Source organism: Columba livia, chromosome 12, assembly GCF_036013475.1.
Source record: "Columba livia isolate bColLiv1 breed racing homer chromosome 12, bColLiv1.pat.W.v2, whole genome shotgun sequence".
NCBI classification, from domain to species: domain Eukaryota; kingdom Metazoa; phylum Chordata; class Aves; order Columbiformes; family Columbidae; genus Columba; species Columba livia.
Genome location: NC_088613.1, coordinates 5,253,418 through 5,275,604, shown reverse-complemented (window position 1 = coordinate 5,275,604; position 22,187 = coordinate 5,253,418). Strand labels below are relative to the sequence as shown.

General features: G+C 41.3%; 1 protein-coding gene across 6 annotated transcripts in view; it reads right to left on the bottom strand.

Annotated features, from left to right (window-relative positions):
- Nucleotides 1-2,069: 2,069 nt before the first annotated feature.
- AFF2 (ALF transcription elongation factor 2) overlaps nt 2,070-22,187 on the bottom strand; it is a 333,925-nt gene continuing 313,807 nt past the window's right edge. For 4 of the 6 annotated variants that reach the window (XM_065077475.1, XM_065077476.1, XM_065077477.1 and 1 more), the window contains exons 19-22: nt 20,341-20,388; nt 19,784-19,833; nt 15,719-15,933; nt 2,070-11,241 (exon numbers count right to left, since the gene is read on the bottom strand). In XM_065077475.1, coding sequence (XP_064933547.1) covers nt 11,120-11,241; nt 15,719-15,933; nt 19,784-19,833; nt 20,341-20,388 — 435 coding nt within the window. In that variant the 3' untranslated portion in view covers nt 2,070-11,119. The remainder of the gene's footprint in view (nt 11,242-15,718; nt 15,934-19,783; nt 19,834-20,340; nt 20,389-22,187) is intronic. The other 2 variants (XM_065077479.1, XM_065077478.1) reach the window with 1 other exon arrangement.

Below are 22,187 nucleotides of genomic sequence, written 5' to 3'. Positions count from 1 at the left end.
GGAGGGAGTCGTGCAGTTAAATCATCTTAGCTGGCTGAGAAATTGTAGCACTTCCGTCTCTCTCTTGAGCCTTGCATAGCTCTTGCCAACATCTACTGCACTGCCTCAGTCCCACATAGACAGGGAGGAGGGAAAACATCTCCTTGGCTGAGGGACAGGGCACACAGCACCTGGCCTGAGGTTCTTGTGAAATTGTTTATGAAAATGAGCATCCAAGCACCCATCTTACACTATCCCCATCACTGCCATGTTTGGAGGAGACACTTCTCCCTCTACTCAGCAAGCCAGCAGCTTTTGCTACTGTGGGAATCCCACGTACTGGCTATATGAATAATTATCCTTTTTCTTTTTTCCAGAGAGTTTTTTCTGAGTTGTGCAGTCGCACTAACGGTGCCATACAGCACAGGTTTATGCAGAGCCATTCATCATTCATAGCTGGGATCACAGAACACTTCACAGCCGATTACAAGGGTACACACGCAGGGAATGACATGAGCTGCCTGTCTGAAGTGAAGCTTCAAGCTGGTCTCTGGGCACACCCAGAGGATGCTGAGGGCTCAGGGAATGAACGGCACATACAGCATCCGACCTGCCCTCCTTCCCACTGACCCAAAAGGCGTCTCTCTCCAAGACATTCTGATGATGATTTCTGGCTCTTTGAATGCAAAATGGGCACACATTATACAAAAAGAGCTCCAAATACCCCATTCCAGATTTTCTTCTGGAGTAAGTGACTTATTGCTAAGAAGGACTGGGGCTCTAGCACCTGCTTTACAGGTAACCATTCACAGCAGGTGGATGAGGAACAACGGAAAAGCCGTAGCCTGCTGGGACCCGATAGCTTTAAGCCACTTTGTGTGATCAGAGTGGTGCAGAGAAGCTGAAGGGTATCAGCGACTGGCCCTTTTTAAAGGAGGACATTACAATAAATACTCAGCCTCGAATCCAGACTAACACCTACAGGTAATGCCTCTCAAGGCATCCTTCTGCAACACCATCTGTATTCTGGGCTCACCACCCCTCTCCCTGACACTGTCTGTGCTAAGTCACCCCCACCAGCCACTTCCTGGCTGTGCCCTCCTGCGGAACCTCCAGAGCACAGTTCTCCAGATTAAGATGAAAAGGCTTTAAGCAGGACTGTAAATGTGAGGGGCCATACAGCAAACCAAGGTGACAGCTTCTTTTGCTCGGATACGGTGGCCTGAGCTGGACTCTGTGTGTCTGCAGCGCATCCCTCCCCGGCGGGCAGCCTGACCTCCCTTGCTCCGCACTCCGCAGCACCGAGTGTTCAGCTATGCTTGCGCAGCCACATCACACGCTGCTCGGCATCTCCCGAGAGCTTTTTACATCTCTTTTGAGCCGGTATTCTTGGCGCTGGCTCTTAGAGCTATTTCTGCAACGATGACATAAAACCTGACGCTTCTAGATTTGCCGTCCTGGGAAGCCCCCGGGGAGCAGCGCGGCCCCACACAGAGGGTCACAGGCTGAATGAATGTCACCGTTTCAGTCACGCCAGAGCCCTGGGCCGCTGTCAGGAACCGCAAAACCCCGCCTGTGAAGCCTGGCCCCTTCGCTCCTCAGGCTGGGGTTGGGACAGACAGGATTTAGGCAGCTGTCTTGCAGCTGAGGCCCCTCAGGGATGGGCAAAGCACACTATTGATCCCGTTACCTCACAGCTGGTATCAGCACTACATTATTTTCTACCGTCAAGTCATTTTAAGTCTCCGCAATGACACAAACACATTGATTAAAAATTAAAAGCAATGACAGTTCTCCCACAAACTGTACTTACAGTACCGTACCTCCTGCATCCAGGGAGGGGAATGAGAAAATAGCAGAAGACAGAATAATTTATAGTGATAAAATGGGTTACATTTTCATAAAAATTTTATTTTACTTTTTTTTTCTTTTTTTTTTTTTTTAAATAATTCAATGCACTGGCAGTATAATTAATCCCTCTATGAGAGACACAAATGTACCAGTTCAACCAATATTATTTATACAGAGACATTGTTTTTAAAAACAACAAAAGTACATTTAAAATGTTTGTACATAAAGTATTACTGTTATTTCTTTTTTTTTCGGAAGAAGGAACAAATGTAAACAAAATGCATAATTGTGCAACACGTTGGAAATACAAAGCAAAACAGGCAAGATACAATTTTATACATATAAAGCAAAAGAAATCAAACTTTTATAACTATACAACATTTCAGTAATTGCTTGACATTTTAACAGTTACCTTGGTCTGTACAAAACATCTTAACTTATACTTAAAACTTTACAAGAATAACATGCTTGTTCAGAACAAAGACACCGTGTGGAATTGCAATGATTATTCATATGATATTTGCACACATGAGAAAAAAAGGCTACTTCAATAGCAAATAAAAAGTAAGAACGTAAAGGGTCATTCAGTAAACCATAATCTAATTCCAATAGCTAATTAAGTTGCACTGCAATGCAGAAATTAAATCTAATTTTTGCTGGAAGACCGTAAGGTCATAACGTTGCTCTATTTCCAGGAACTAGAAGAAAGCATATATAATTTTTCCTGATATTTTGGTTAATTGCACATGCGTGCACACACACACATAAACACACAAAAGAAAAATAAAAGGAAAAAAGGATAAAATAGAATTCGCCACAACAGCAAGAAATGGTTGGCAAGAGAACGCACATACCAGACTGCTCCCAACGTGGCTACGTTGAAAAACCAAGACAACCAGAAGGAGCAACCATCCACTGAGTTTGCCAGGATTACTTTTCCTGAACCTTAGCTGTATTTTTCCTTCCAGAAGACAGGAAACAACTTGAATTGAGCCTTTTTTAAAATACCAGGAGTACTACAGCCACGGACAGAACACAAAGCAAAGGGGAGCTCAAAACCAAAGCCAAAAATAACCAGGCCTTTTGACTTGTTTTCATACTCTGTGATGATACGTCCTAGATGTTTTGAATGTGGGTTTTAAAATAACAGCGTTTGAGATGCAGTAGAAGATATGCAATCCAGAGATGTCAAAAATACAGGCAGGAATAAATTATACAATATTTTATGGAATTACAAGGACTGTCAGTTTGGATAAAATATACATAATTCTTAAGTGTCATCAAATGATACATATGGCTAAAATTAAACTCCTGATTGCATCAACCTAACATCTTCAGTGCCTGATTCTGTAATCTGTGCACTGAGCACGAATTTACACAGTTACACCTGTGGACATCAGTGGAGTAACCTGCTCATTAGGATGCTCAGGGGAAGAAGAGCAGAATTGGCCCTACATAAATATTTGCCATGACTTTTAAATGTAGAAAACCCATTTGGCTCAGGAAAAACCACTTTAGCCTGCTGCAATGTCTGTTAACTAAAGTAACAGATTCCACCTCTAGACTGAGAGCATTTATGACTAGTTTGAATTTATTTGCCATTTTTCTATGCAAGCTAATGCTGATGCCAGTAAATATTTAAACTCAGAGATAATGAAATTGCAACATGCCTTTTAGTTAAAACCAGAACATATGCAAGCCTAGATGGTAGGCAGAAATTACCCTCCAGTTCTTTTTAGCAGGGATTATCTGGTGCTGAATCAGAACAGTTCAATATCTGCTCTGCTTCAGTATGTATTTATAAAGCTGCATTAGGGCACACAGCACAGTGTGAAAAGGGAGAGGACTAGTTTTTCAGCTGGTGTAAATCAGCACTGACATCTATGGAGCTACTTAGAGGCACATCAGCTGAAGCTTTGGCCCACAGTCATCAGAAACATCCAGCCATCATTCACTCCATATGTAAAAATCGCAGTGATGGAAGTGCAGAGTGGAAGTGTAATTGACATCAGATAAAAAGCTGCTCCGTTAGTCTAGTTCCTGATAATGCTTCTCCAGACTGTGTGGTCTAAAGCTGTTTTATGATGTGCTCTATATGGCATAACTTTGCAGATTACAATATTTCCTTACAGGCAACGGTTATGGTACATTAATCATTTCATTGGCATGATCAGTAAAAAAAGGCATAATGATAAAAGCTTTGGGAGTTTATCTGCATAGAGATATATTGGCAAAAATTAGTCTGGGGTTAAAGGGTTTGCTCCTCAGTGTGTACATATTTGATTAACTCCACTGAAATCAGTACTTATACCAGTTTACACCAGTTGAGGAACTTGTGCTCTACCTTTGTCATAAACAAAGCACGTATGTTGCTATCCACTATTCATTCATAAATTCAAGGGTAAATGCCTCCTGCCAGTGGTCAAAGCTTCTTCAAGTCCGTAACTCCACGTCATTTGTCACTGAAGTCAATGGTGGTTTCCCTGAGCAAGGGCTGAGCCAACATACGGTCTGGTTGAGGAGCAAGTCTGCTTGCAGTTATTCCAGCACTAGTCCAGGGATCTTGAACTAATTTCAGCGGGGTGAGTACTCAGCCAGAACAAAAAAAAAGTGTAATTCCATTGAATTAATTGGGTTAATGCAACTGAAGTTCTGGCCCAATAAACTTAACTCTGGTAATGCTATGGCATTTTTGTTAACCAGCTTCTCCTGTGATAAACAGCGCTCAGCAAGCTCTGTAAGACTTGCATGATTGCCATACGACAGCAGAATTTGGTCCCACAAATTCCACAAGCTGAGGCAAGTTTACATTTGCTTAGTTCCAAGTTTGGTCCATTGTAGTTACTGTTATCCATTAAAACAAGTCAATTCACTTCAGAATCTGACTTTCCTTCTAATTCAGAGAAGGAAGTAACTGAGTAGAAATTAAGGCTATCTCTACTTGATGAGTTTTGCAATGGAATTACAACAGGGTGACGCTCATACAAACGTGAGTAAATACATCCAGCACAGAGAGCTTACAGGACTTGCATAGAACTCAGTTACAATCAAAGACGAAAACAAGTCTCAAACAGCTGCATCATCCCCTCACATGGCTTTTACCACTGGCCATTCAGCAGGACGCAGCTAGCGTCCAGTAACGACGAGCAGTCCTGTGGAGACTACAATTCAAATTGCAATTCTGCAGGCAGTGAATATTGCCTTAGTTTTACGATGTCACTGCACGCACCGCTTCTGTCAACTCGTTTGGTGTTTCCAGATGCAGCGCAAGTAAAAATGAGTGCTCAAATCCAAGTCCCACCTGCAGCAGCAGAGGACCAAGACCTAAAGGCAACACAGAGCCACAGCTCTGCTGCACCCAGGCGGTGGGGCTGGGGTCACTCAGCCCTATTGGCCACAGCACTGGTCCCCCACCATGTCCCCTGCACAGCAATACTGTGGCCAGGGCTACATGGGGATTCACACTGTGTAGACCTGTAGTAATCCAACACCCTGAGCAGGCTGGGGGCTCCAGGAGCTCTGTGTGGCTCCACAGCAAGGTCAGATCTTTTCTGCAGCCTCTCCAAAGCACCTAGGACACACATCGCTACTTGAGCTGGCTGCTGGGTCCCTGGGCTTGGTCCTTGCTGGAGTTGTAAGTGGAAAATGGTTTAACTCTATGGTGACTGCAGGGCAGTGACAAGCATTAGCTCTTTGTGACACGTGGTGGCACCCTAAGGTGGATTAAGGAATTAGATGGGACTGTGCCATATTTGGACTTTGTAGGATACCATGGTATAGGTGTTATTTTGCAGGACATATCGGTAGTAATGAATTCCCTTTCCCAAGAGGCACAAACAGGTTATATTCATAATGCCAGACCACACCAACTTGCCCCAGTTTCTTTAAGCCACTCTTGATGTATTTACCGTTACCTAATGTGATTACAGCATCAATAAGCTGCCTGAGATGTTGCTACATATCCTGTGGTTCTAGGCACAGCTGATCTTTACAGTATTTCTGTTGCAGTGCCTCCTGATGTGGCCAGGTTTGATTCTCATCTGACACCAGTTTTATGCAGCAACTTATCTGTACCTGAATTTGCTCTCATTTCTACCGGTGGAGCCACGAGATCCCCCTGGCTGTCCATGAGATCTAAACTCAACCTCTTCTGACTTCAACGGCTATCACCACGGGTTTAAACTGGCGTGAGATGATCAGAATCACGGATCTTGGAAGACAAAAGAAATAGCAAAACGTTTTTGAAACAGAATGGCTAAAGTAAAGTCACCAAGCCCCTCAGAAAGGCAGGTCTGACAAGAACGCTGCGGAGAAGACGGCTGCTCTGTAAGTCAGGCAGGAACATTTTGCATTCAGCAGCAGAGAGGTTTCAATAATGATACAGAGCCTAACTGAGCTTACGGTCTATACATAAAGGCTACAAAATATCAAGTGATATATCTAAAATATGTCACTATATCTAGTGAGATATATATCTATATCTCATTAGACAACACACAGAGTGCCTACATGCATTGCTGTGTATAGTGACCGGTTGTACGATGGAAGACCGGGAGGAGTAACAGAAATAGAGGAATTGAGCCCTCCCAACATTAACAAGAGTTGTTTTATTTGTATTTATAAAATAGTAAGCAAAGTAAATCTGGAAGATGTCATAAGGACAGTGGACTGGTTTCTCATCTTCATCCCCTTTGCCTCTCTCTCAGCGCACACTGGTGAGGTCAAGTCAGTGTCTTTACATCTATTGCATCTTTTTTCCTGTGCTACAAAGTAATAAGCAAGGAATTTCTGTTGCAAATCCACATCCAAATCCATATGTATGTGTACACACACACACACACGTGTGTGTGCTTGCTTCAATACTGTATGTAGTGGAGTTTCTCCTGAACTCAAAGCAAAAAAGTGTATTAATACCCAAGTCAGAATGCTCACCAGCCCCATTTTTGCTATCATCTCTGAAGTCGTACTCACAAAACTAATAATTTGATTTAGACAGCATTAAGTACTGATAAAAATACAATGAAAACATTTCTTCCAAAGTAGCTAAAAACTTGTCAATTTATCTAACCTGTTATAATGGAAGAACATAATAAAATCTGTGACATTAAAAAAGCATAGATATTAAGGTCTAGATTCAATTTCTCAGATCTTGTTTCTTTAAGAGGAATGAAGATCTCCATCTTTTTTCCAAAAAAGCCCCCACATTGACATCAACAGACCCATCCCTATGTTTCAAAGGATGCAATTTTTAAATGAGACAATATATTCACACAGAGACTATTGAAATGACAAAAATTTCAAAGACCATATAAAAAAAGGCGCCATTAAGCTATAAGAAGCAAGCTGTGAAAGTTGCCACCAACACTATCAACAAAAAGGCTGTAAGCTAAACCAGAATGACTAAAAAAATAAACATGAAATAAAATAAAAAGCACACATACTGGACCCAACCTGGCTATCCAAACTCAGCATGAACTGTTTACACTGTTTGCTAAATATGGGAAGAGTGATTCATCCTTTGAAAGGAACCAAAGAGCCCAGCTGAGACCACTGACCATGGTCTGGGAGAACATGGTCCACGTGGGAAACATCATCCCCAGCTTTCCCTGTGATTGCTGCTCTCAAAGAGCCAACAGGCATCCTATGGCCACAGATACTCACTGCACGCAGAGCAGAATATTCTGCCTGCACACTGTCAAATACTTCACTTGAGACCTGCTGCAGCTCCTGACGTGGAGGTTAAGTGCTATGCAAATGCCTCGCTTGAGCACTTAGGACTTTGCTGCCCTTGGATCTTGTACCGATGGAGCTTGCATTTAGCCCTTCACTTGCATGCTCCCCTCACTGCTGAACTATTGATATTGCTCCAAACATCCTGAAGCATAGGACACAAATGACAGCCTTGTCAGCTCTGGCAATTTTATATGAAGCTTGGTGTCCTTCTGAAATCCCAGCTGCAGAAATCGCGAGATTACATCACTGTCCCCGTTTATCACTATTAAAAACATATGTGTCATTTCTGTCCCTTGGCATCCTTGAAAAATGCCTGAAAATGTGTCATGAAATCAAGCTCAGTATCCAGAAGGCAATATAAGAACCAAAAAAGTTTATTATGAAAACCCAACCCAACCCAACCAACCAACCAACCAACCAACACACACACACACACACACACACACACAAATCTAAAGCAAAAAAACACCCCAAACCAACCAAACAAAAACCAAAAAGCCAAAACCAAAACAAAGAAACAAACAACCCATGATTTGAAGCCAATCTTGTAATTTTTGGTGCTTGTTCATGACTTTGAGTGCCTGAAGCAGGCAGCGTTAAGAGCAGACATAGCAAATGCCCAAGCAAACACACGATGCTTCCCCATGGACTGAAACAAACAATCTCATCTGATTAACTCCGCTGGAAGTATATTTTAAGGGGTAAAATGATTCCACAAAGATGACATGTTGGCATTTGAAATGAGACGAGTATAGTGCCTGTAAAAGTGCAATAATCCTTAATAACTAACCCAAAAGAAGCATCATCCCCAGGGATAAGACGGTAATTCACTCTCCATATTTAATTCGTTTCTAAGCCGCTTTTGAAACAAGACTGCTAAATAGTAAGTTGGCTTGTGATCCTAGACTTGACTGCTGGACTTACTATAATCACGCCATTGATTCCGCATACATTTCAAACTAAGTCACAGGATACGAAATCAGGTGGGCTAATTCCTTAAGCTGTTTAAGGAAAAGATTTTGAACACAGGGTAAATTTAGAGATAGTCTGTTTACTGCAAGCTACAGGCAAAAGGTAACACTTTGTCTTCACTGATTGACTGCAGCTAGTGAATAGTCTTGTGTCTGAAGATTGTATTTCAAGACATATCATATCTATCCATATCTAAATGTTGGGAAGTCTAGGATTTCAGTCTACTTTAAAGGAACAAGTGACGACAATGCACTTAATTAGACTAAATAGTTACTGAATTTCGTTAGTGAGATCTTGCAAAAAGAATGGAAAACTCTGGCTTATGACAAAACCACCCCAACGCTACTTCATCTCAAGTACTCACCCTCTTAAAAAATAAAATATTTCAAGTGTTTTGTTTCCTTTTTCTTTAAAACAAATAAACAAACAAACCAACAACCACCTTTCATCTACATTTCTGAATAGTTCTCACTGCTGTGATTTTATTAATTAGCTACCGGGGCCAGAATCAGGGTGACCACTGCAGTCAGGTTCATGTTTCAGCCACATTACCCCAACCCTTGGAGAACAGATAAGGGTGTATCGACCACTTCAGGAGCAGGAATGTGCAGATAACACAGGGTGTGCATGTCCTGCAAATGCCCTTTGCAGACAACACTAAACTGGATGATTTCTCTGATGAAGCACCTTGGCTACATTTACAATACAGTCTCATGGAACAAAATATTAGAAATCATTGACTTTTAAGAAAAGGTAGTACCACAGGGAGCTAATATACAACAGCTACAGTAAGGTTTGTCTTAAATGTGCACTGGGCAGAGTCCTTAAACTGTTCTTATTGCAAATATCCAAGGCCTGCTCTAAAAATCATAACAGTCTGAACCTTTTAAATGCAAATTTGTCCTATTTATCTGGTTACAACCCAGTGAGTAGAATCCAATAACTCACCAGATTAAAGGATATACAGGATTATATAGCAGAAGGTAATTGCAATTAACTAATATCTGGATGGCATTTAATACACATATTGTGTTATTTCAATGAGATGAGACAGAATAATATTTACATTGCTATGAGTATTTTCTGTTTATAGAAATTGAATTTACAGTTCAGTAAGGTGTGCAGGCGTTACATCAAGAATGAGATGAGACCATTTAAAGTCTTGTGAATTATTGATATAAATTCATTTTGTTTTGTTTCATGCACCAGCGCTTCTTGCAGTGGCACCAGAAGCGCAGTGCAGTTTATAACAGGGGAAAAAAAGAAGAGGAAAGAGCAAATGTGAAATGGTGTAATTTATTCACAATTGCTTTGAAAGTCTATCTGCATTGTCTCATTATTATTCACGCATTAGAGAAATGGTCCAAAACATGACAGCATGGGCAAACAGATGCAGACCTTGGTAAACAGGTAAACTGACCGAAGTATTCATGGCCATTATTAAACAAATATTATATTGCTTTTGGGTAAATCTGGTGATTTTATTTAATTTGACATTGTTTGCAAGATAGCAAGATAATACTGCACGTTTCTAACGCTCTGAAATGAACAAAACAGGTGAAAATTGATGCCACATGGAATTATAATGTTTCAACAGTAGCTGGTTAGTTAAACTTCTAGAGAGTTTCATGAAGAATCTGCATACACTTATTAATGGACTTTTACATACAATATCAATGCTTAGAGTGCAGCGGTCCTGTTAAAATCTGCTTTCACTGAGTCACTATGCAAAGAGAGATTGTTCTATGAAGAAAAATCTTGGATGAGTACAACTGAAAGAAAATTCACAGATTTAGTATAGGAATGATAGATAAGACTATGAAAGCTAATATTTTGAAATTGCCTAAAAACTGCAATAAATTCTGCTGCCTACTGAAATTATTAAGCCAACAATAAACAGGAAGAATGGAATATCAAAACCTCACTGCATAGTGTGTCATCATTCTTTAATGAGGCAATTCCTTCAACTTTTTACCTCTTAACACCTTTGGTGATCTTACATAATGTACCTGTAAGATATTCAATGTTCTCTTTTAGAGATTAAGCCTATAGGAAGTATGAAATCTTAGGAATGTACAGTGTCAGGTAATGATGCCAGAATTAAGCATCAAAAAGCTTGGGTCAGGTTCAGAAGATGATTTTGAATGAATAGCTATAACTTCTACTAATTTATTTCAGAAGGGATTTCTCATATATACCCTCAAATATTTAAGACGCTTTGTACTACTTCTCAGGAATCCATATCTTCTCAAAGTGCTTTTTTGTTTTCACTTGAAGGCAGCATGGACTTAAAACAATACTGCAGGGAATGTACCGTTCCATAAAGCACAAAAGGATGGCAGGATCCAGGAGACACAAGGCATAGAAAATTGTTGAAAATGATTAGATGGTACAACACATACTGCTCTTGAGTCAAAAGTTCCATTTAGGGTGACTTCTACTTCCAACAGATAGGATATTAAAAAAGGCAATAAAAATGAAGTTACATGAATAAACTTCCAGAAATGAGTGGAGTTCCACCAGTGATCGTCTCTGCGCTGGTAGAGGTAGAAGAATGGGGATGTTATGAACAGGGCAGCAGTCACTACAACAAATGAGCCTCAATGCGGAGCCAGTGGAGTCCTTGGCGAACATAACGAACCAGATTGGTCATACTGCTGTGTTGTGTTAAGGGTCCCATCACTGAGTCCAGGTCTACAAAGAATTCTGCAATAAACAAGAAACATAAGTCATTTTTTTCAGGCAGTGGTACAGCAATATGTGTATTACCCTGGTTTCCCACTCAGTAGCAGAAGTGCAATTAGTGAGTTCTCAAGACATGGTACACATGGTCAACAGGAAAGAATTTAAACAAAAGCAACAATATATTTAAACAGACCAAATGGAATTATCTATGCTGGAAGTCAACCACAACATAGTACGAGTGGTCGCCCATAGTCTTCTTTTAGCTCTGATGATCTGCATTTTCAGTTTTTGAGTCTAGGTTTGCTGACTACGTGATTTAAATAGCTGGCAATGAACCGTGGCATTTCCTTTTCCATGCTGTACCCTCTCCTGGGCATGAAGAGCTAGTCTGGATCCTGCAGAAGACCTTGCTTGCTCTTTTTCCCACCCTCCAATTTCTGTAACTGCCATTGCAGCCATTTGGGCTCTCTGCTCATCTTGCTGCAGCTGCAGGACTCAGAGGATGTGTGTGGGGTGGGAGAGAGAAGGAAGAGGAGAGAGGCAACACAGCAGGAAAATAGCACCTAGGACATGGAAACCTGTAAAGGTAAAGAAACGATGGGTAAGGCCACTGGGATGAGAAGGGTTAAGAGGACATCACTAATCAGAGAGCCACCTTTAGGAAGTAACACACTAATTTGCTTTATGCCGTGTGTCAGATGCTCTCTGGGTGAAAGACTGACCTTGTTAGGGCCAACAGACCTTTCCTAATTGCTTTCAGTGGAGAGCTGGATTGTGTCCTCTACTCTCCCACCGCTTGTCTTTCTGCTCACCGGGACACAGGCATTCCCACGTATACAACACTTACACTATTTTTAGGCGAGCGTGAGCCCACACATGGTTAAGTGCCCCTCAGAGCTCAGATAACAACCAATGATCCCAATAAGCGGTGGCTGAGCCCTCACATTTTCACCCTACCTAAAATCCAGTGCGTGGCACTCAGCCAGCAAACACACGGTATTGGCTGCAGTTTGGGAGAGCAGATGCTGGGTACAAAATCATTATCGGTACTTTCTTCAGCAACTAAGTGCTGCTTTGAGGTTTTCTATCCAAGTATTGACAGCCTGACCCTGGGCAGCTCGGGAGCTACTGCAGTATCACAGCACAAGGTGATTTGGCTGGAGGCAAGCACAACGAAAGCTCAGGGCTATCACCAGCCGGGTTAAGATGCTGCAGCCAGCAGTTACTTTTAATCTTCCTTCCTCTGTCTTTTATTCCCCCTCCTCCAGTGTAAAATCAATACATTTAGAAGTGAAATAATGCAGTGTCTTGCTTGCATTCCAGCAATCTCATTCTAGGCTCAAATAAGTAATAATTGCTTTAAACACTGAGAATTCACCTTAAAGTCTAATTTCAGTTTAACATTTCTTGAAAAAGCTACAAGCACTGAAGCCATTTATTAAATTTATACATGAAAGATCAGGCCTTTGTCACTACAGAGCTGATAGTTCTCTACTGTAAAGTGCTGCTATCTTTGGAAGTTTAAAAAAATGATCTGATTTGGTAATGTCAGGTGAGAGTTTGAACAACTCTCTATGTGATTCAACACAAACCAGCCCATGGGTTGGCTTTGGGAAGTCTGCAGTTTAGCTCAGCCTGCTGCAAATGCAGAGTTTATGACAAACTCCGTCCATTCTCTCATACACTCTAAACTTGCAGGCACGGGCTGATTTGACCAGGGGTACACGGCAGTATGGTCCCGCTTTCCGTTTCAAACCAGATCAGCTTGGCGGGTCACAGTTCCGCTGTTCTCCCTCTTGCTACGCCTTTTTATTTTAATGGCACATCTTTTGTCAGGCTGACAAGAAAGGCTTCTGTCTCCTTCTCTGGGCCAGCTGGAGACGGGTCAAGTCCAAACTGGAGCGTGCAGGCATCCTCAGAGGAGCATAAAACCTAAGCAGACAGTCGTGGACAAAGGGAGGCTGCACAACCCCTACAACATGGAAGAAATCCCTTGTATCTGCATGGGCATGAGCTAAAAAACACCTATGACGGCCGCAAGACCCAGAGGTAAAGGCTGTTAGAAACTGCAACAATAGGGCCACGTTTTTATACCCATCTCTATTATCTCACCAGGGACATGTTCTTGGGCAAGACACACCCCGTGATCCAGAAGACAACAGAAACAATGAGAGCTGACCACAAAAAGAAAAAAAGAAAGTAGTGACTGGATCTGCTGGATCTGTGGTGCTTTTTTTTTAAAAAAAAAGAAGAAAATTCATTTTTTATCCTAATTGTGGGTTTCTGTGTGGGTTTGGGTTCGCTTCCTTCTTTTTGAGACAATTCTTTTGGGAACAAGGGAAAAAAATAACGTCATTTTTTTATGGCAAATTGACTGCTCGAACTCCCGAGAGGCCAAGAGACCTGTCCTTCCGCTGGGACTGAGGGCAGAGTCTGGGGTTTGCACCCGCCCTGTTCGCCGTCACGGGGCATTTCTGAACTCACAATCCACACGCCAGCATACCAGAGCTTGGGCTCTGCAACAGCCGGTCCAGCTGTGGGCAAAGGGATGAGTCCTGCCCCAGGCAGCAAGGTATAGGCGTTTTGAATTATTGGAGAGGTGTAGATGACATCTACGGAAATAATTACAGCGAGGTTTCATGAAATACTGTAACATTTCTCACGTCAACGTGTCTTAAACATATCCCTCTGTAGATGGATTCCATCACGTGACATGACAAAGACCTTCAGAGTACCACAGCAGTTCTTATATACTTTTTTTGTTACATGATTAATTTTTAAAATTGCAGTTCAATGGTATTTAAGCATGCAACTTTAAATTGATTATTTAATTAGAAATGAAGTATCTTTCTAGACAAAATTCAAAGAGAGATGCTATAGAATGTGTGAAACTCTGATCTCTCTCCAGTGGTTTAAAATAAATGAAATTTGAAGTAACATGAACTTTCCATTCCCTGTAATGGCTGCAGTTTGTAAAACAAGGTGTGAAAGAACAGAGCACAACCCTAGATGTCTTGCTTATGTGAGAAACCCTTACTCATGCATCCAGTTCCGCCAAAGTCAAAGGGACTGCTCATCTGAATAAAGATTATTCCTACATGGCTTTGCAGAATTTGGTTTATTTGATCGTAAATCAAAACAAGAACAAAGAAGAGTGTAGGGGGGCAAAAATGCAGAAAGAGAGTCAGCAGGTTTCTTCTCATCTAGCTCAATGACTGATAACAGCAGTGGCTGGGTACATTTTCTGTCTGCTGGCTGAATGCCTGAGCTATTTTGATTCAATACCAAGTAGAACATCTAACAACTCCACAACACACAGGGCTAATTACGAGATTATCGCCATCTCTTTCTCCTATCAGAGCATCCTTCTGCATCCCCACTGTAACATTCTGCTGTACATTTGACAGGGAATCACTTTCACATTTTGTGAAAATGGATGCAGCTATGGAAAAAATCCAAAATGACTGCACTGCTACTAAATTAACCAATGTGAACAAAGACAAGAAGCAGTGGGGAGGACTGGACAGAACTTCTATTATTGTTCCTCATCCACGGATAGATCATTATGACCAACCATTCAGACATAAAACTCTATAAATCTCAAGCTTAGTTTCTCTAAATCACTGGAAATTTGCCACTGACATTAATGGGAGTAAGATCAAACTGCATACAGTGAGCACATTTGTCAGGAAAAGTCAGCCGTCTGAAATCTCAGTGTAATTTAGAGAATGAGCCAATTCATGACGAGAGTATTTCCCAGTTAGACTCTGCACCTCCAGTGTCAAAGAAAGCTTTGTCAATGATTTGTGTAAGCCCAAAGCGGGAATCTGAATAATTACATTATCATGTGGAAGTTCACAGCTGGCCAACAACAGGCTGAAATTGTCCTTTAGTTAGATCTCAGCCACTCCATTATATTCGATATCAGCCAGTCACAAACTGCTTGCCAAAACTCCTTTGAAATGACTGTGGTAAAGAGTTACATTTTGTTGTTAGAAATAAACAAGCAGATTTTCAATCCAGCCATAGGAGAATCAAGGTCATGGCTTTCAGTGGACATCTCCTAATTGGATTCCCTGCATAAACATAACATCTGATGTTTGCTTACTATCCTAGCTAGCGTTTTAATAACCTTAAACCAGTTGACAGAGCCATCTGAAAATAACCTTAGTGCTCTACAAGAAGCTGAAACTGTGAAAGAATTTGCAGACTCAAAAGCTCTCATCACTTGGGGCCCATGTTTGCTAAACGTTTTGCCAGCTGCTCTGATAACCCCATGTTCAGCGTGTGTTACACATTCCCCCTCTGTGCTTGACAAGAGAAGATATGCATTGGCTACAATGACCAGCAAGCAGATTTGGTCTGTGTGCTCAAGCTGTCACAGTTGTGTTCTTCGATGAGGTAGTTCTGGGTCCAATTCTCAACAACGTCTACAAGAACGGAAAGAAAGCTCAAGCTGATGAGCCAAAGAGGACAGGGAAGAAGCTGAGTGAGGCACCTTTGTTCTCCTTAGTCAGCTTGTCAGCCATGTCCCAGTGCTCGTAGCTCCGCAGGACGTTGTTGGTGATGTTGACGTGGCTGGCAGCCATGTGGTGGATGCGCTGAGGGATGGTGATGGTCCCCGCCGAGGAGGAGCTGGCGGTGCCCGCGCTGCTTCCAGCAGAGTTGACGGGAGACGGGCTCAGGGACATGGGCGATGGTGTTTCTGTGCTCCTGTGAGAGGTAAAGGGAGAGTGAGTTCCCTTCACATACGCCACTTCATGACTATCCTAAATACACTTGAAAAATTAGCTCCACACCCTAGTCAGGGGAGAATGTGCAGTAGTATCTCCTGGTTTTATGAGAAAGCAGAGCTTATAAACTGGGAATGATTGAAAATAAAAAGAGATTTAATTCTTCCTATAAATGAACCTGTTATTAAAGAAAAAAAAAATCTATCATAAAAATAGAGCAATCTTTCAGAGAAAGAAGTATCTCGTAGCTGTAATGATTTTTCTACCTGCTGCCAGAAGCTGCAATGGCAGTTAGAAAACACTCAATGTGCAATATTGGCTTATTATCAAGGCATTTTGTGGAAAACACAATGACAGTTTGCTCCAAATACAGTCACCACAATAAGTAAAGTGCAAGTCTTAAAAGCACCCTGCAGAGCAGTATTAGGAGCTGAGGGTACTGTAGGATTATGAATACCTCTATAGGATTCTTTAAGACTGGCTATGGAGATTTGTTTCTAATTGCCCGCAGTTCATCTGCACAGTTTTTGTATAGAGCAGTGTTTTAAGTTACCTACTTAGTGCAGCACTAATGTTCTAATATGGATTTTCCTTTAATTCTAACACCAGCAATTCGGAATCACCTGCTGGCTGCAGGCAGTGTGGAGGTCAGCACATCAAGCTCATGTTTATTGCTATGCAGCACTCAACCCTCACATAGAGCTACTCCCTTTGAAAATTTGTCTCAGTGAATAAGATTAAGAGTTCCAAAAATGTCTTCTCTTGCCCCCATTTGGAACCACTTACCTAAACAAATGCATTCGATTTGCTGTGGAATACGCTTGAAAGGCAAGACCAAGATGCTCCTGGTACTCTCTGTGTGAAGCAAAGACACCAAAACTCTCCAGACAGGGATGCTGCAGCCCCTCTCTACAGGCGGCTGCTGATGCCTCGTGCTGTGCAACAGCATTGAGCACTCAGCCTCATCATGGACTTGATCCAAACTCAGGGCACAAAGGCTCCTCCTCTTGGCTTTACAAGCCACCATCAATGGTCCTGAACACGCAGCGTGGGCACAGACCTGCTGCGCTGGTGCCCTGCAGGTGCTGCAGGACAGGCTGGCTGCTGCCACGGCACGGCCTTGGGCTAGAAAGCATTTGCAGCAACAGCTTTTGCTGCAGGTTTTCTAGCAGTGCTATTGCCTACGCTCAACAACAAGCTCCTCAAGACGCGATAGATTATTTTTCCAGAGCTAGAGACGGCGTTAATTCAGCAGTGAGTGCTTTTTAACACAACTTATGTGTTATAGCGTAAGCATGTCCTACGGCACAAATGTTTTATTTTTAAGTCTCAAAACATCCTGGTTATTTGACATGCCACAGTGTCTTTAATGCACAGAAGAGCTGAACTATACTAGATTAGGTCTGGGAGCAGTTAAAAACCATAAGCATCTGCAGGGACCAGGAGCATTTTGTTACAGCCACTTACAACAAGCTGACGCACTTCTGCCAAATAAAGCACATTGTTCATTGGATTTACCCTGTTGTGCACAGCCATTATTACTGTGGTGAGTCTATTAAATCTCTCTATTTTGTGCTTTCTGTCGCTAAAGGTGGGAAACATTTCTGTAATGAAACCAGGGAAAATTTGTTTCATTGCCAGCCTGGAACTCAGGCCAACTTTGTAGAGGTTCACAACCCTTTCAAAACAAAGTGGTCAGAAATTCCAGTAAGCCAAGCTGAGATTTTTGACGATTTGAGATCTATTTCATGGCAATGGATAAGTTTTGCTTTGTTAAAAGAAAGGTCTAAGAATACCCTGCTGTGTGTCCATTCTGAACCAGGCTGCCAATCTGTCTCCAGTGGTACCACACCCTGATGGTGTTTGGTCTCCCCTCTGTGGTGCAACTTCTCTTCCCATCTGGTACAAATTGAGATGAGAATAAGAGGAAACTGTGGAGCCAGAAGCCCCAGGGAAGGGGGGAAGGCAGAGCACATGCTGCCAGTGGCAGCACCAGGCCCATGACAATCCTTGGGGCCAACAAGAGACATCTGAGATACATGGCAACTCTGAGCCAGCTGGAGAGCTTTTCTTCCTTCCGAGACTCCAGACAGAGGGGACCAAAGACCTGAGTGTGGACTGTGCTATTTGTGTGTCATAATAACACCATTATAACAAGGCCTTGTCATATTCAGTTATTCTTCCACATCAAGTACTTCCTTCTCCGAACAAAAGAGAGAGATGTGCACTTTCAGAGCTTTAGTTCCTTATTTCCAAAGTTAGTGGGAAGAGACCGATCAGCTGGGTGTTCTGTTAGAAGTGATGCTGACCTGAATGCTGGGTTGCTGCTGCCTATATTGTGGCTGGACAATAATTTTCTTCCCCTCAAGTCAAAACCCACTGATTCTAAATCCTGGACACCTAACCACCTCCTTGAAATATCAAGGGAGATGTCATCACCTGCAGAGCACACACTTCATAGGGGTCTATTATAGGACAGGAATAAAAGTGTAGCTTCTGTTCCATGACATTTTTAGGTATGAGTCACTTCCTTAGAGACCAAAAGAGTTGTAATGCTCCAGTGGTCTATTTAGGCACTAAAGCTTCATGTAGACCTTACTGCATTTTTACTGCAATACAAGGTTTCACTGACATTTAAATGCCTTGAAAAACTGGCGTATATTGAATAATTTAAATTAGTAGATGTTCTTCCAACGTTAAATTATCTTTTTGAGTTTTGTTTAAAGTGATTTTGTATTTCATCACTTTAGTTTGTGTTATAATCTATACTGAAATATCTTTATACACACACACATCCAAAATAACTTCATGGATTTAGTGTATGTGTGTATACGTTCACCAAAATATTTTGAATTATCTAAGACAATACTTTCCTTTAAGCAAAATGTTGTCATTTTTGATTTTGCACAGTCTATTGGAAAACTTCAATTCTTTGTGTGCTAAACTTCAATCCATTTTATTACTTTGTTTCTTTATGTGGTTCCTCAGAAACGTCTAGCAGTCTCTTCTTCTTATGAACCACCAGAAAGAGACCATTAACAATAATGATTTTCACCTAGAATTCAGCCTACTCAAATAAAGAAGGAAAGAAAGGTAAAGTCCTTCACCTTTGTTTTAGCTCTATCTCTATGTGTGGCCATGAGCAGGAGGAATATGTCAGGTGGCAAAAGACATTGCAAGATAAAGGCAAGGCTGCAGAAACAATGCACCTCCATTGAACAGCAGATCTTAATTGCATTATCCCGACTTCCTATCTGGGGTGAAGGTGTTTTAACGTTAGAATAAAGCCACTGATAATTGGTTGACTAAGTGCCTTCACATTTTCACCACTATTACACCTTCAGCACTTACCATATATCAATGAAATATTCATTGGTCTTTCATTACTGAACGAATCATTGAAAAATCATTGCAATGAAGGTTAACTTTACTTTGGCTTCCTGAAATGACATGGTACTTGCTAGCTAATTAACAGATATTTTTATGGCCTTCATTTGGCTCGAGAAGAAAACCGTCAAAGAATTCAGCACAGATTTTTGCACAAAGATGAAGGTGTTTCAGCTCTTCCTTCCCACCCACACCAGACGGCTCACATTGGTACCTGATTCAGTCCAGTGGGAGCCCCTCACCCCCACAAGCCCAAGGCAGCTGTAAGATCAGTTCTGTAGCCCAGATGAACATTTTCTACCTTTCTATTTGAAATGTACCTGTAGCTCCAAAACCACTGAGTCATGTCCTGTCCTGTGCCTTTAGAGGCACCAAAACATTCCCCCCCCCGCCTCTTGGAACCACTTGTTCCCAGACAGAAGCACTCAGCAGAAAATACTCACTTTCCATTGCCGCCCCAAGGTGAGGGGGCCTGTGAGGCTTTTGAAGAGTTCTGTAAGTACAAAACCAAAATGTAAATAAAGGTGACACAAGTACATGAATACTGATGACGCAAGGCTCCACACTCCCTGTTTTTGTTGCAAGAGCTATAGTGTACGTAGCGGAACAGCTCTGTGCATCAGTCCCATAATTAAATGGCTGGTGGGTGATTGGTAGGTTCCAACCAGTAGCTTGAAACTCACTTGATGAAAGACAGAATACAGTAAATTTCCAGTAAAAGCAGAAGTAGTTCACAAAAAAGTGGTTTAATTACTACTGAAACATTTTCTACAAAGTAATTTCTTCAGAGTGCAAATGACTTATCTTTAGGGGGACATGCAATCGTTTAGTAAGAAACAAAAAGAATTCGGGTTGATGCCCTAACAAAATTAATCCCTCCCAAGTTGCCAGGGTAGGTGGCTTGGGATTCAGATAGCAGTGGAAATAAAACTTCTAGTAAGGATCTGCTTAACTGCCCTTGTTTTTATGTATTTTATTTGCACAAATTGACTTTCCTTACCTGCTTACTCATTCTGCCTTTCACGTCTGTGTAGCACCTTGTACAACCCTGTACAAAAAGATTGCCCAGCAAGAATAAAGCCCAGATTTTTCCAGTTTTGCTCAGACTGGGTGGTGCATTACTTAGTTCCCATAAAAAGTGATAGGATCAGGGCTGCAGCTATCTATGTTTGCTTTCTGAAAACAATCACTCTGAGCTCCCTTGCAGAGGAGTCAGCATGCACAGTGAAAATTCAATCCAATTTTACAAGTTCTCTGCAAAGTATTACCGTCGCTATTACAAGATTCATCTGGTTACTGTAATTGCTGTTTTGCATCTGAGGCACAGAGGTTCAGTGGAGCACAGAGCAGTCCAGGGCATGGCCCAAGGTCACATAGATGCCTCTGGGATCAAAATCCTACACTTGGCTTCTAAAACACAGCTCAACTTGCCAAACAATATTGACCAAAGCTGAAAACACTGACCAAATCATGATACTGGCTTTACCTGTGTGTGCTTATACAGCACAACACCGTGTTTCATTAAAGACGTGAGCATGAAATGGAGTGTTTTGCAGTACAGAGCATACGTAGTACATATTATATTTATGCCACCCACGCATACGTAAGAAGGAGGGAAATCCTAAACTCCCCTGAAAAGTCTTTGGGGATGAAGAAGCAGCTTCAATGTTAGTTTCTACTGCCTGGGGATTGTTTCCAACAGTATCTGGAGAAAAACACTAGATCTCTCAAGATTAAAAAGACATCTTGATTGAGGATACTTACGTGATAATGAAAACACTTGAAATACTTTTTTGCCAATGACTAGCAACAACACATTTTCAAAACCATAATAATCTTCCTCAAACTTTTAGGTGAATTACATCAAAGGATGCCACTTCTGCTAATCTAAAAGTTTTATTTAAATTTTTTAAAAATTATCATATTAGTTATATTTTACTCCACATTGTCTCTAAATTTCAAAACTGCTTTTATGGTTAAATGGTTGTTTTTTTGTTTTGAATTGTCAAAAATACAAATTTGAAACTTTTAACTGGAAATTAATCAGAACCAGTTCTGTCTGCAAACGGATTCAATTTGGACAAAGCAGCATTTCTGAGGAAAAGTATGAAAAACAACTCTGCCAAAAAATTCCTCTCCAGCTCTGCTGCAAGCAGTGGGCTGCTTGTCACACTTAAAACTGTGCAAAATGTTGAATAACAACCCTATTCAAATAGTTAATCTGTTTCATTTGTATTACAGATTCTTGCTAGTGAACACAGAAAACACTGTGCAATAACACAAAACTAACGTGCAGTTAATAGCTCCCATTCTTTTCTTTTCCCATCCTATGCCTTTACTACGAAAAGATCCTGAACGTAGAATCTGCACACACTCAAACACTACTTGTAGTTACAGGGCCCATAGCACATAGACAGTACCATTAGCTGAAATACTCAGTTCCAACTGGATGCCTAAAACCAGCATTCCTGATTTGTCTATTTTATTACATTTTAAATTTATTTCTCTTATTTTTATTTAGGTTAAAAGACATTTTCTCTGTGCAGGTGCAGTAAAATGGTCTTATGCTGGGAGTAGTAATATGTTCTTCATTGGGCCTATTTGCAAAGTTAGAGAAAGTGACCTTAAGGGGTGAAAGAATCCCCCCCGCCTCCTTTTTTATTATTATTTTTTAAAAAAGAATTCATTACTTTCTACAGAAAAAGTTTATAAAATGATTTGTCTAATAACCTTATTTTAAGAGACAATCTACATTCACCCCAGAAAAATTGAAGTGGATGGAGTATATTTCATGAAAATGCTGAGGCTATGAATGTGTCTAGTTCAAATGTAATTTGTTGTGCAAAT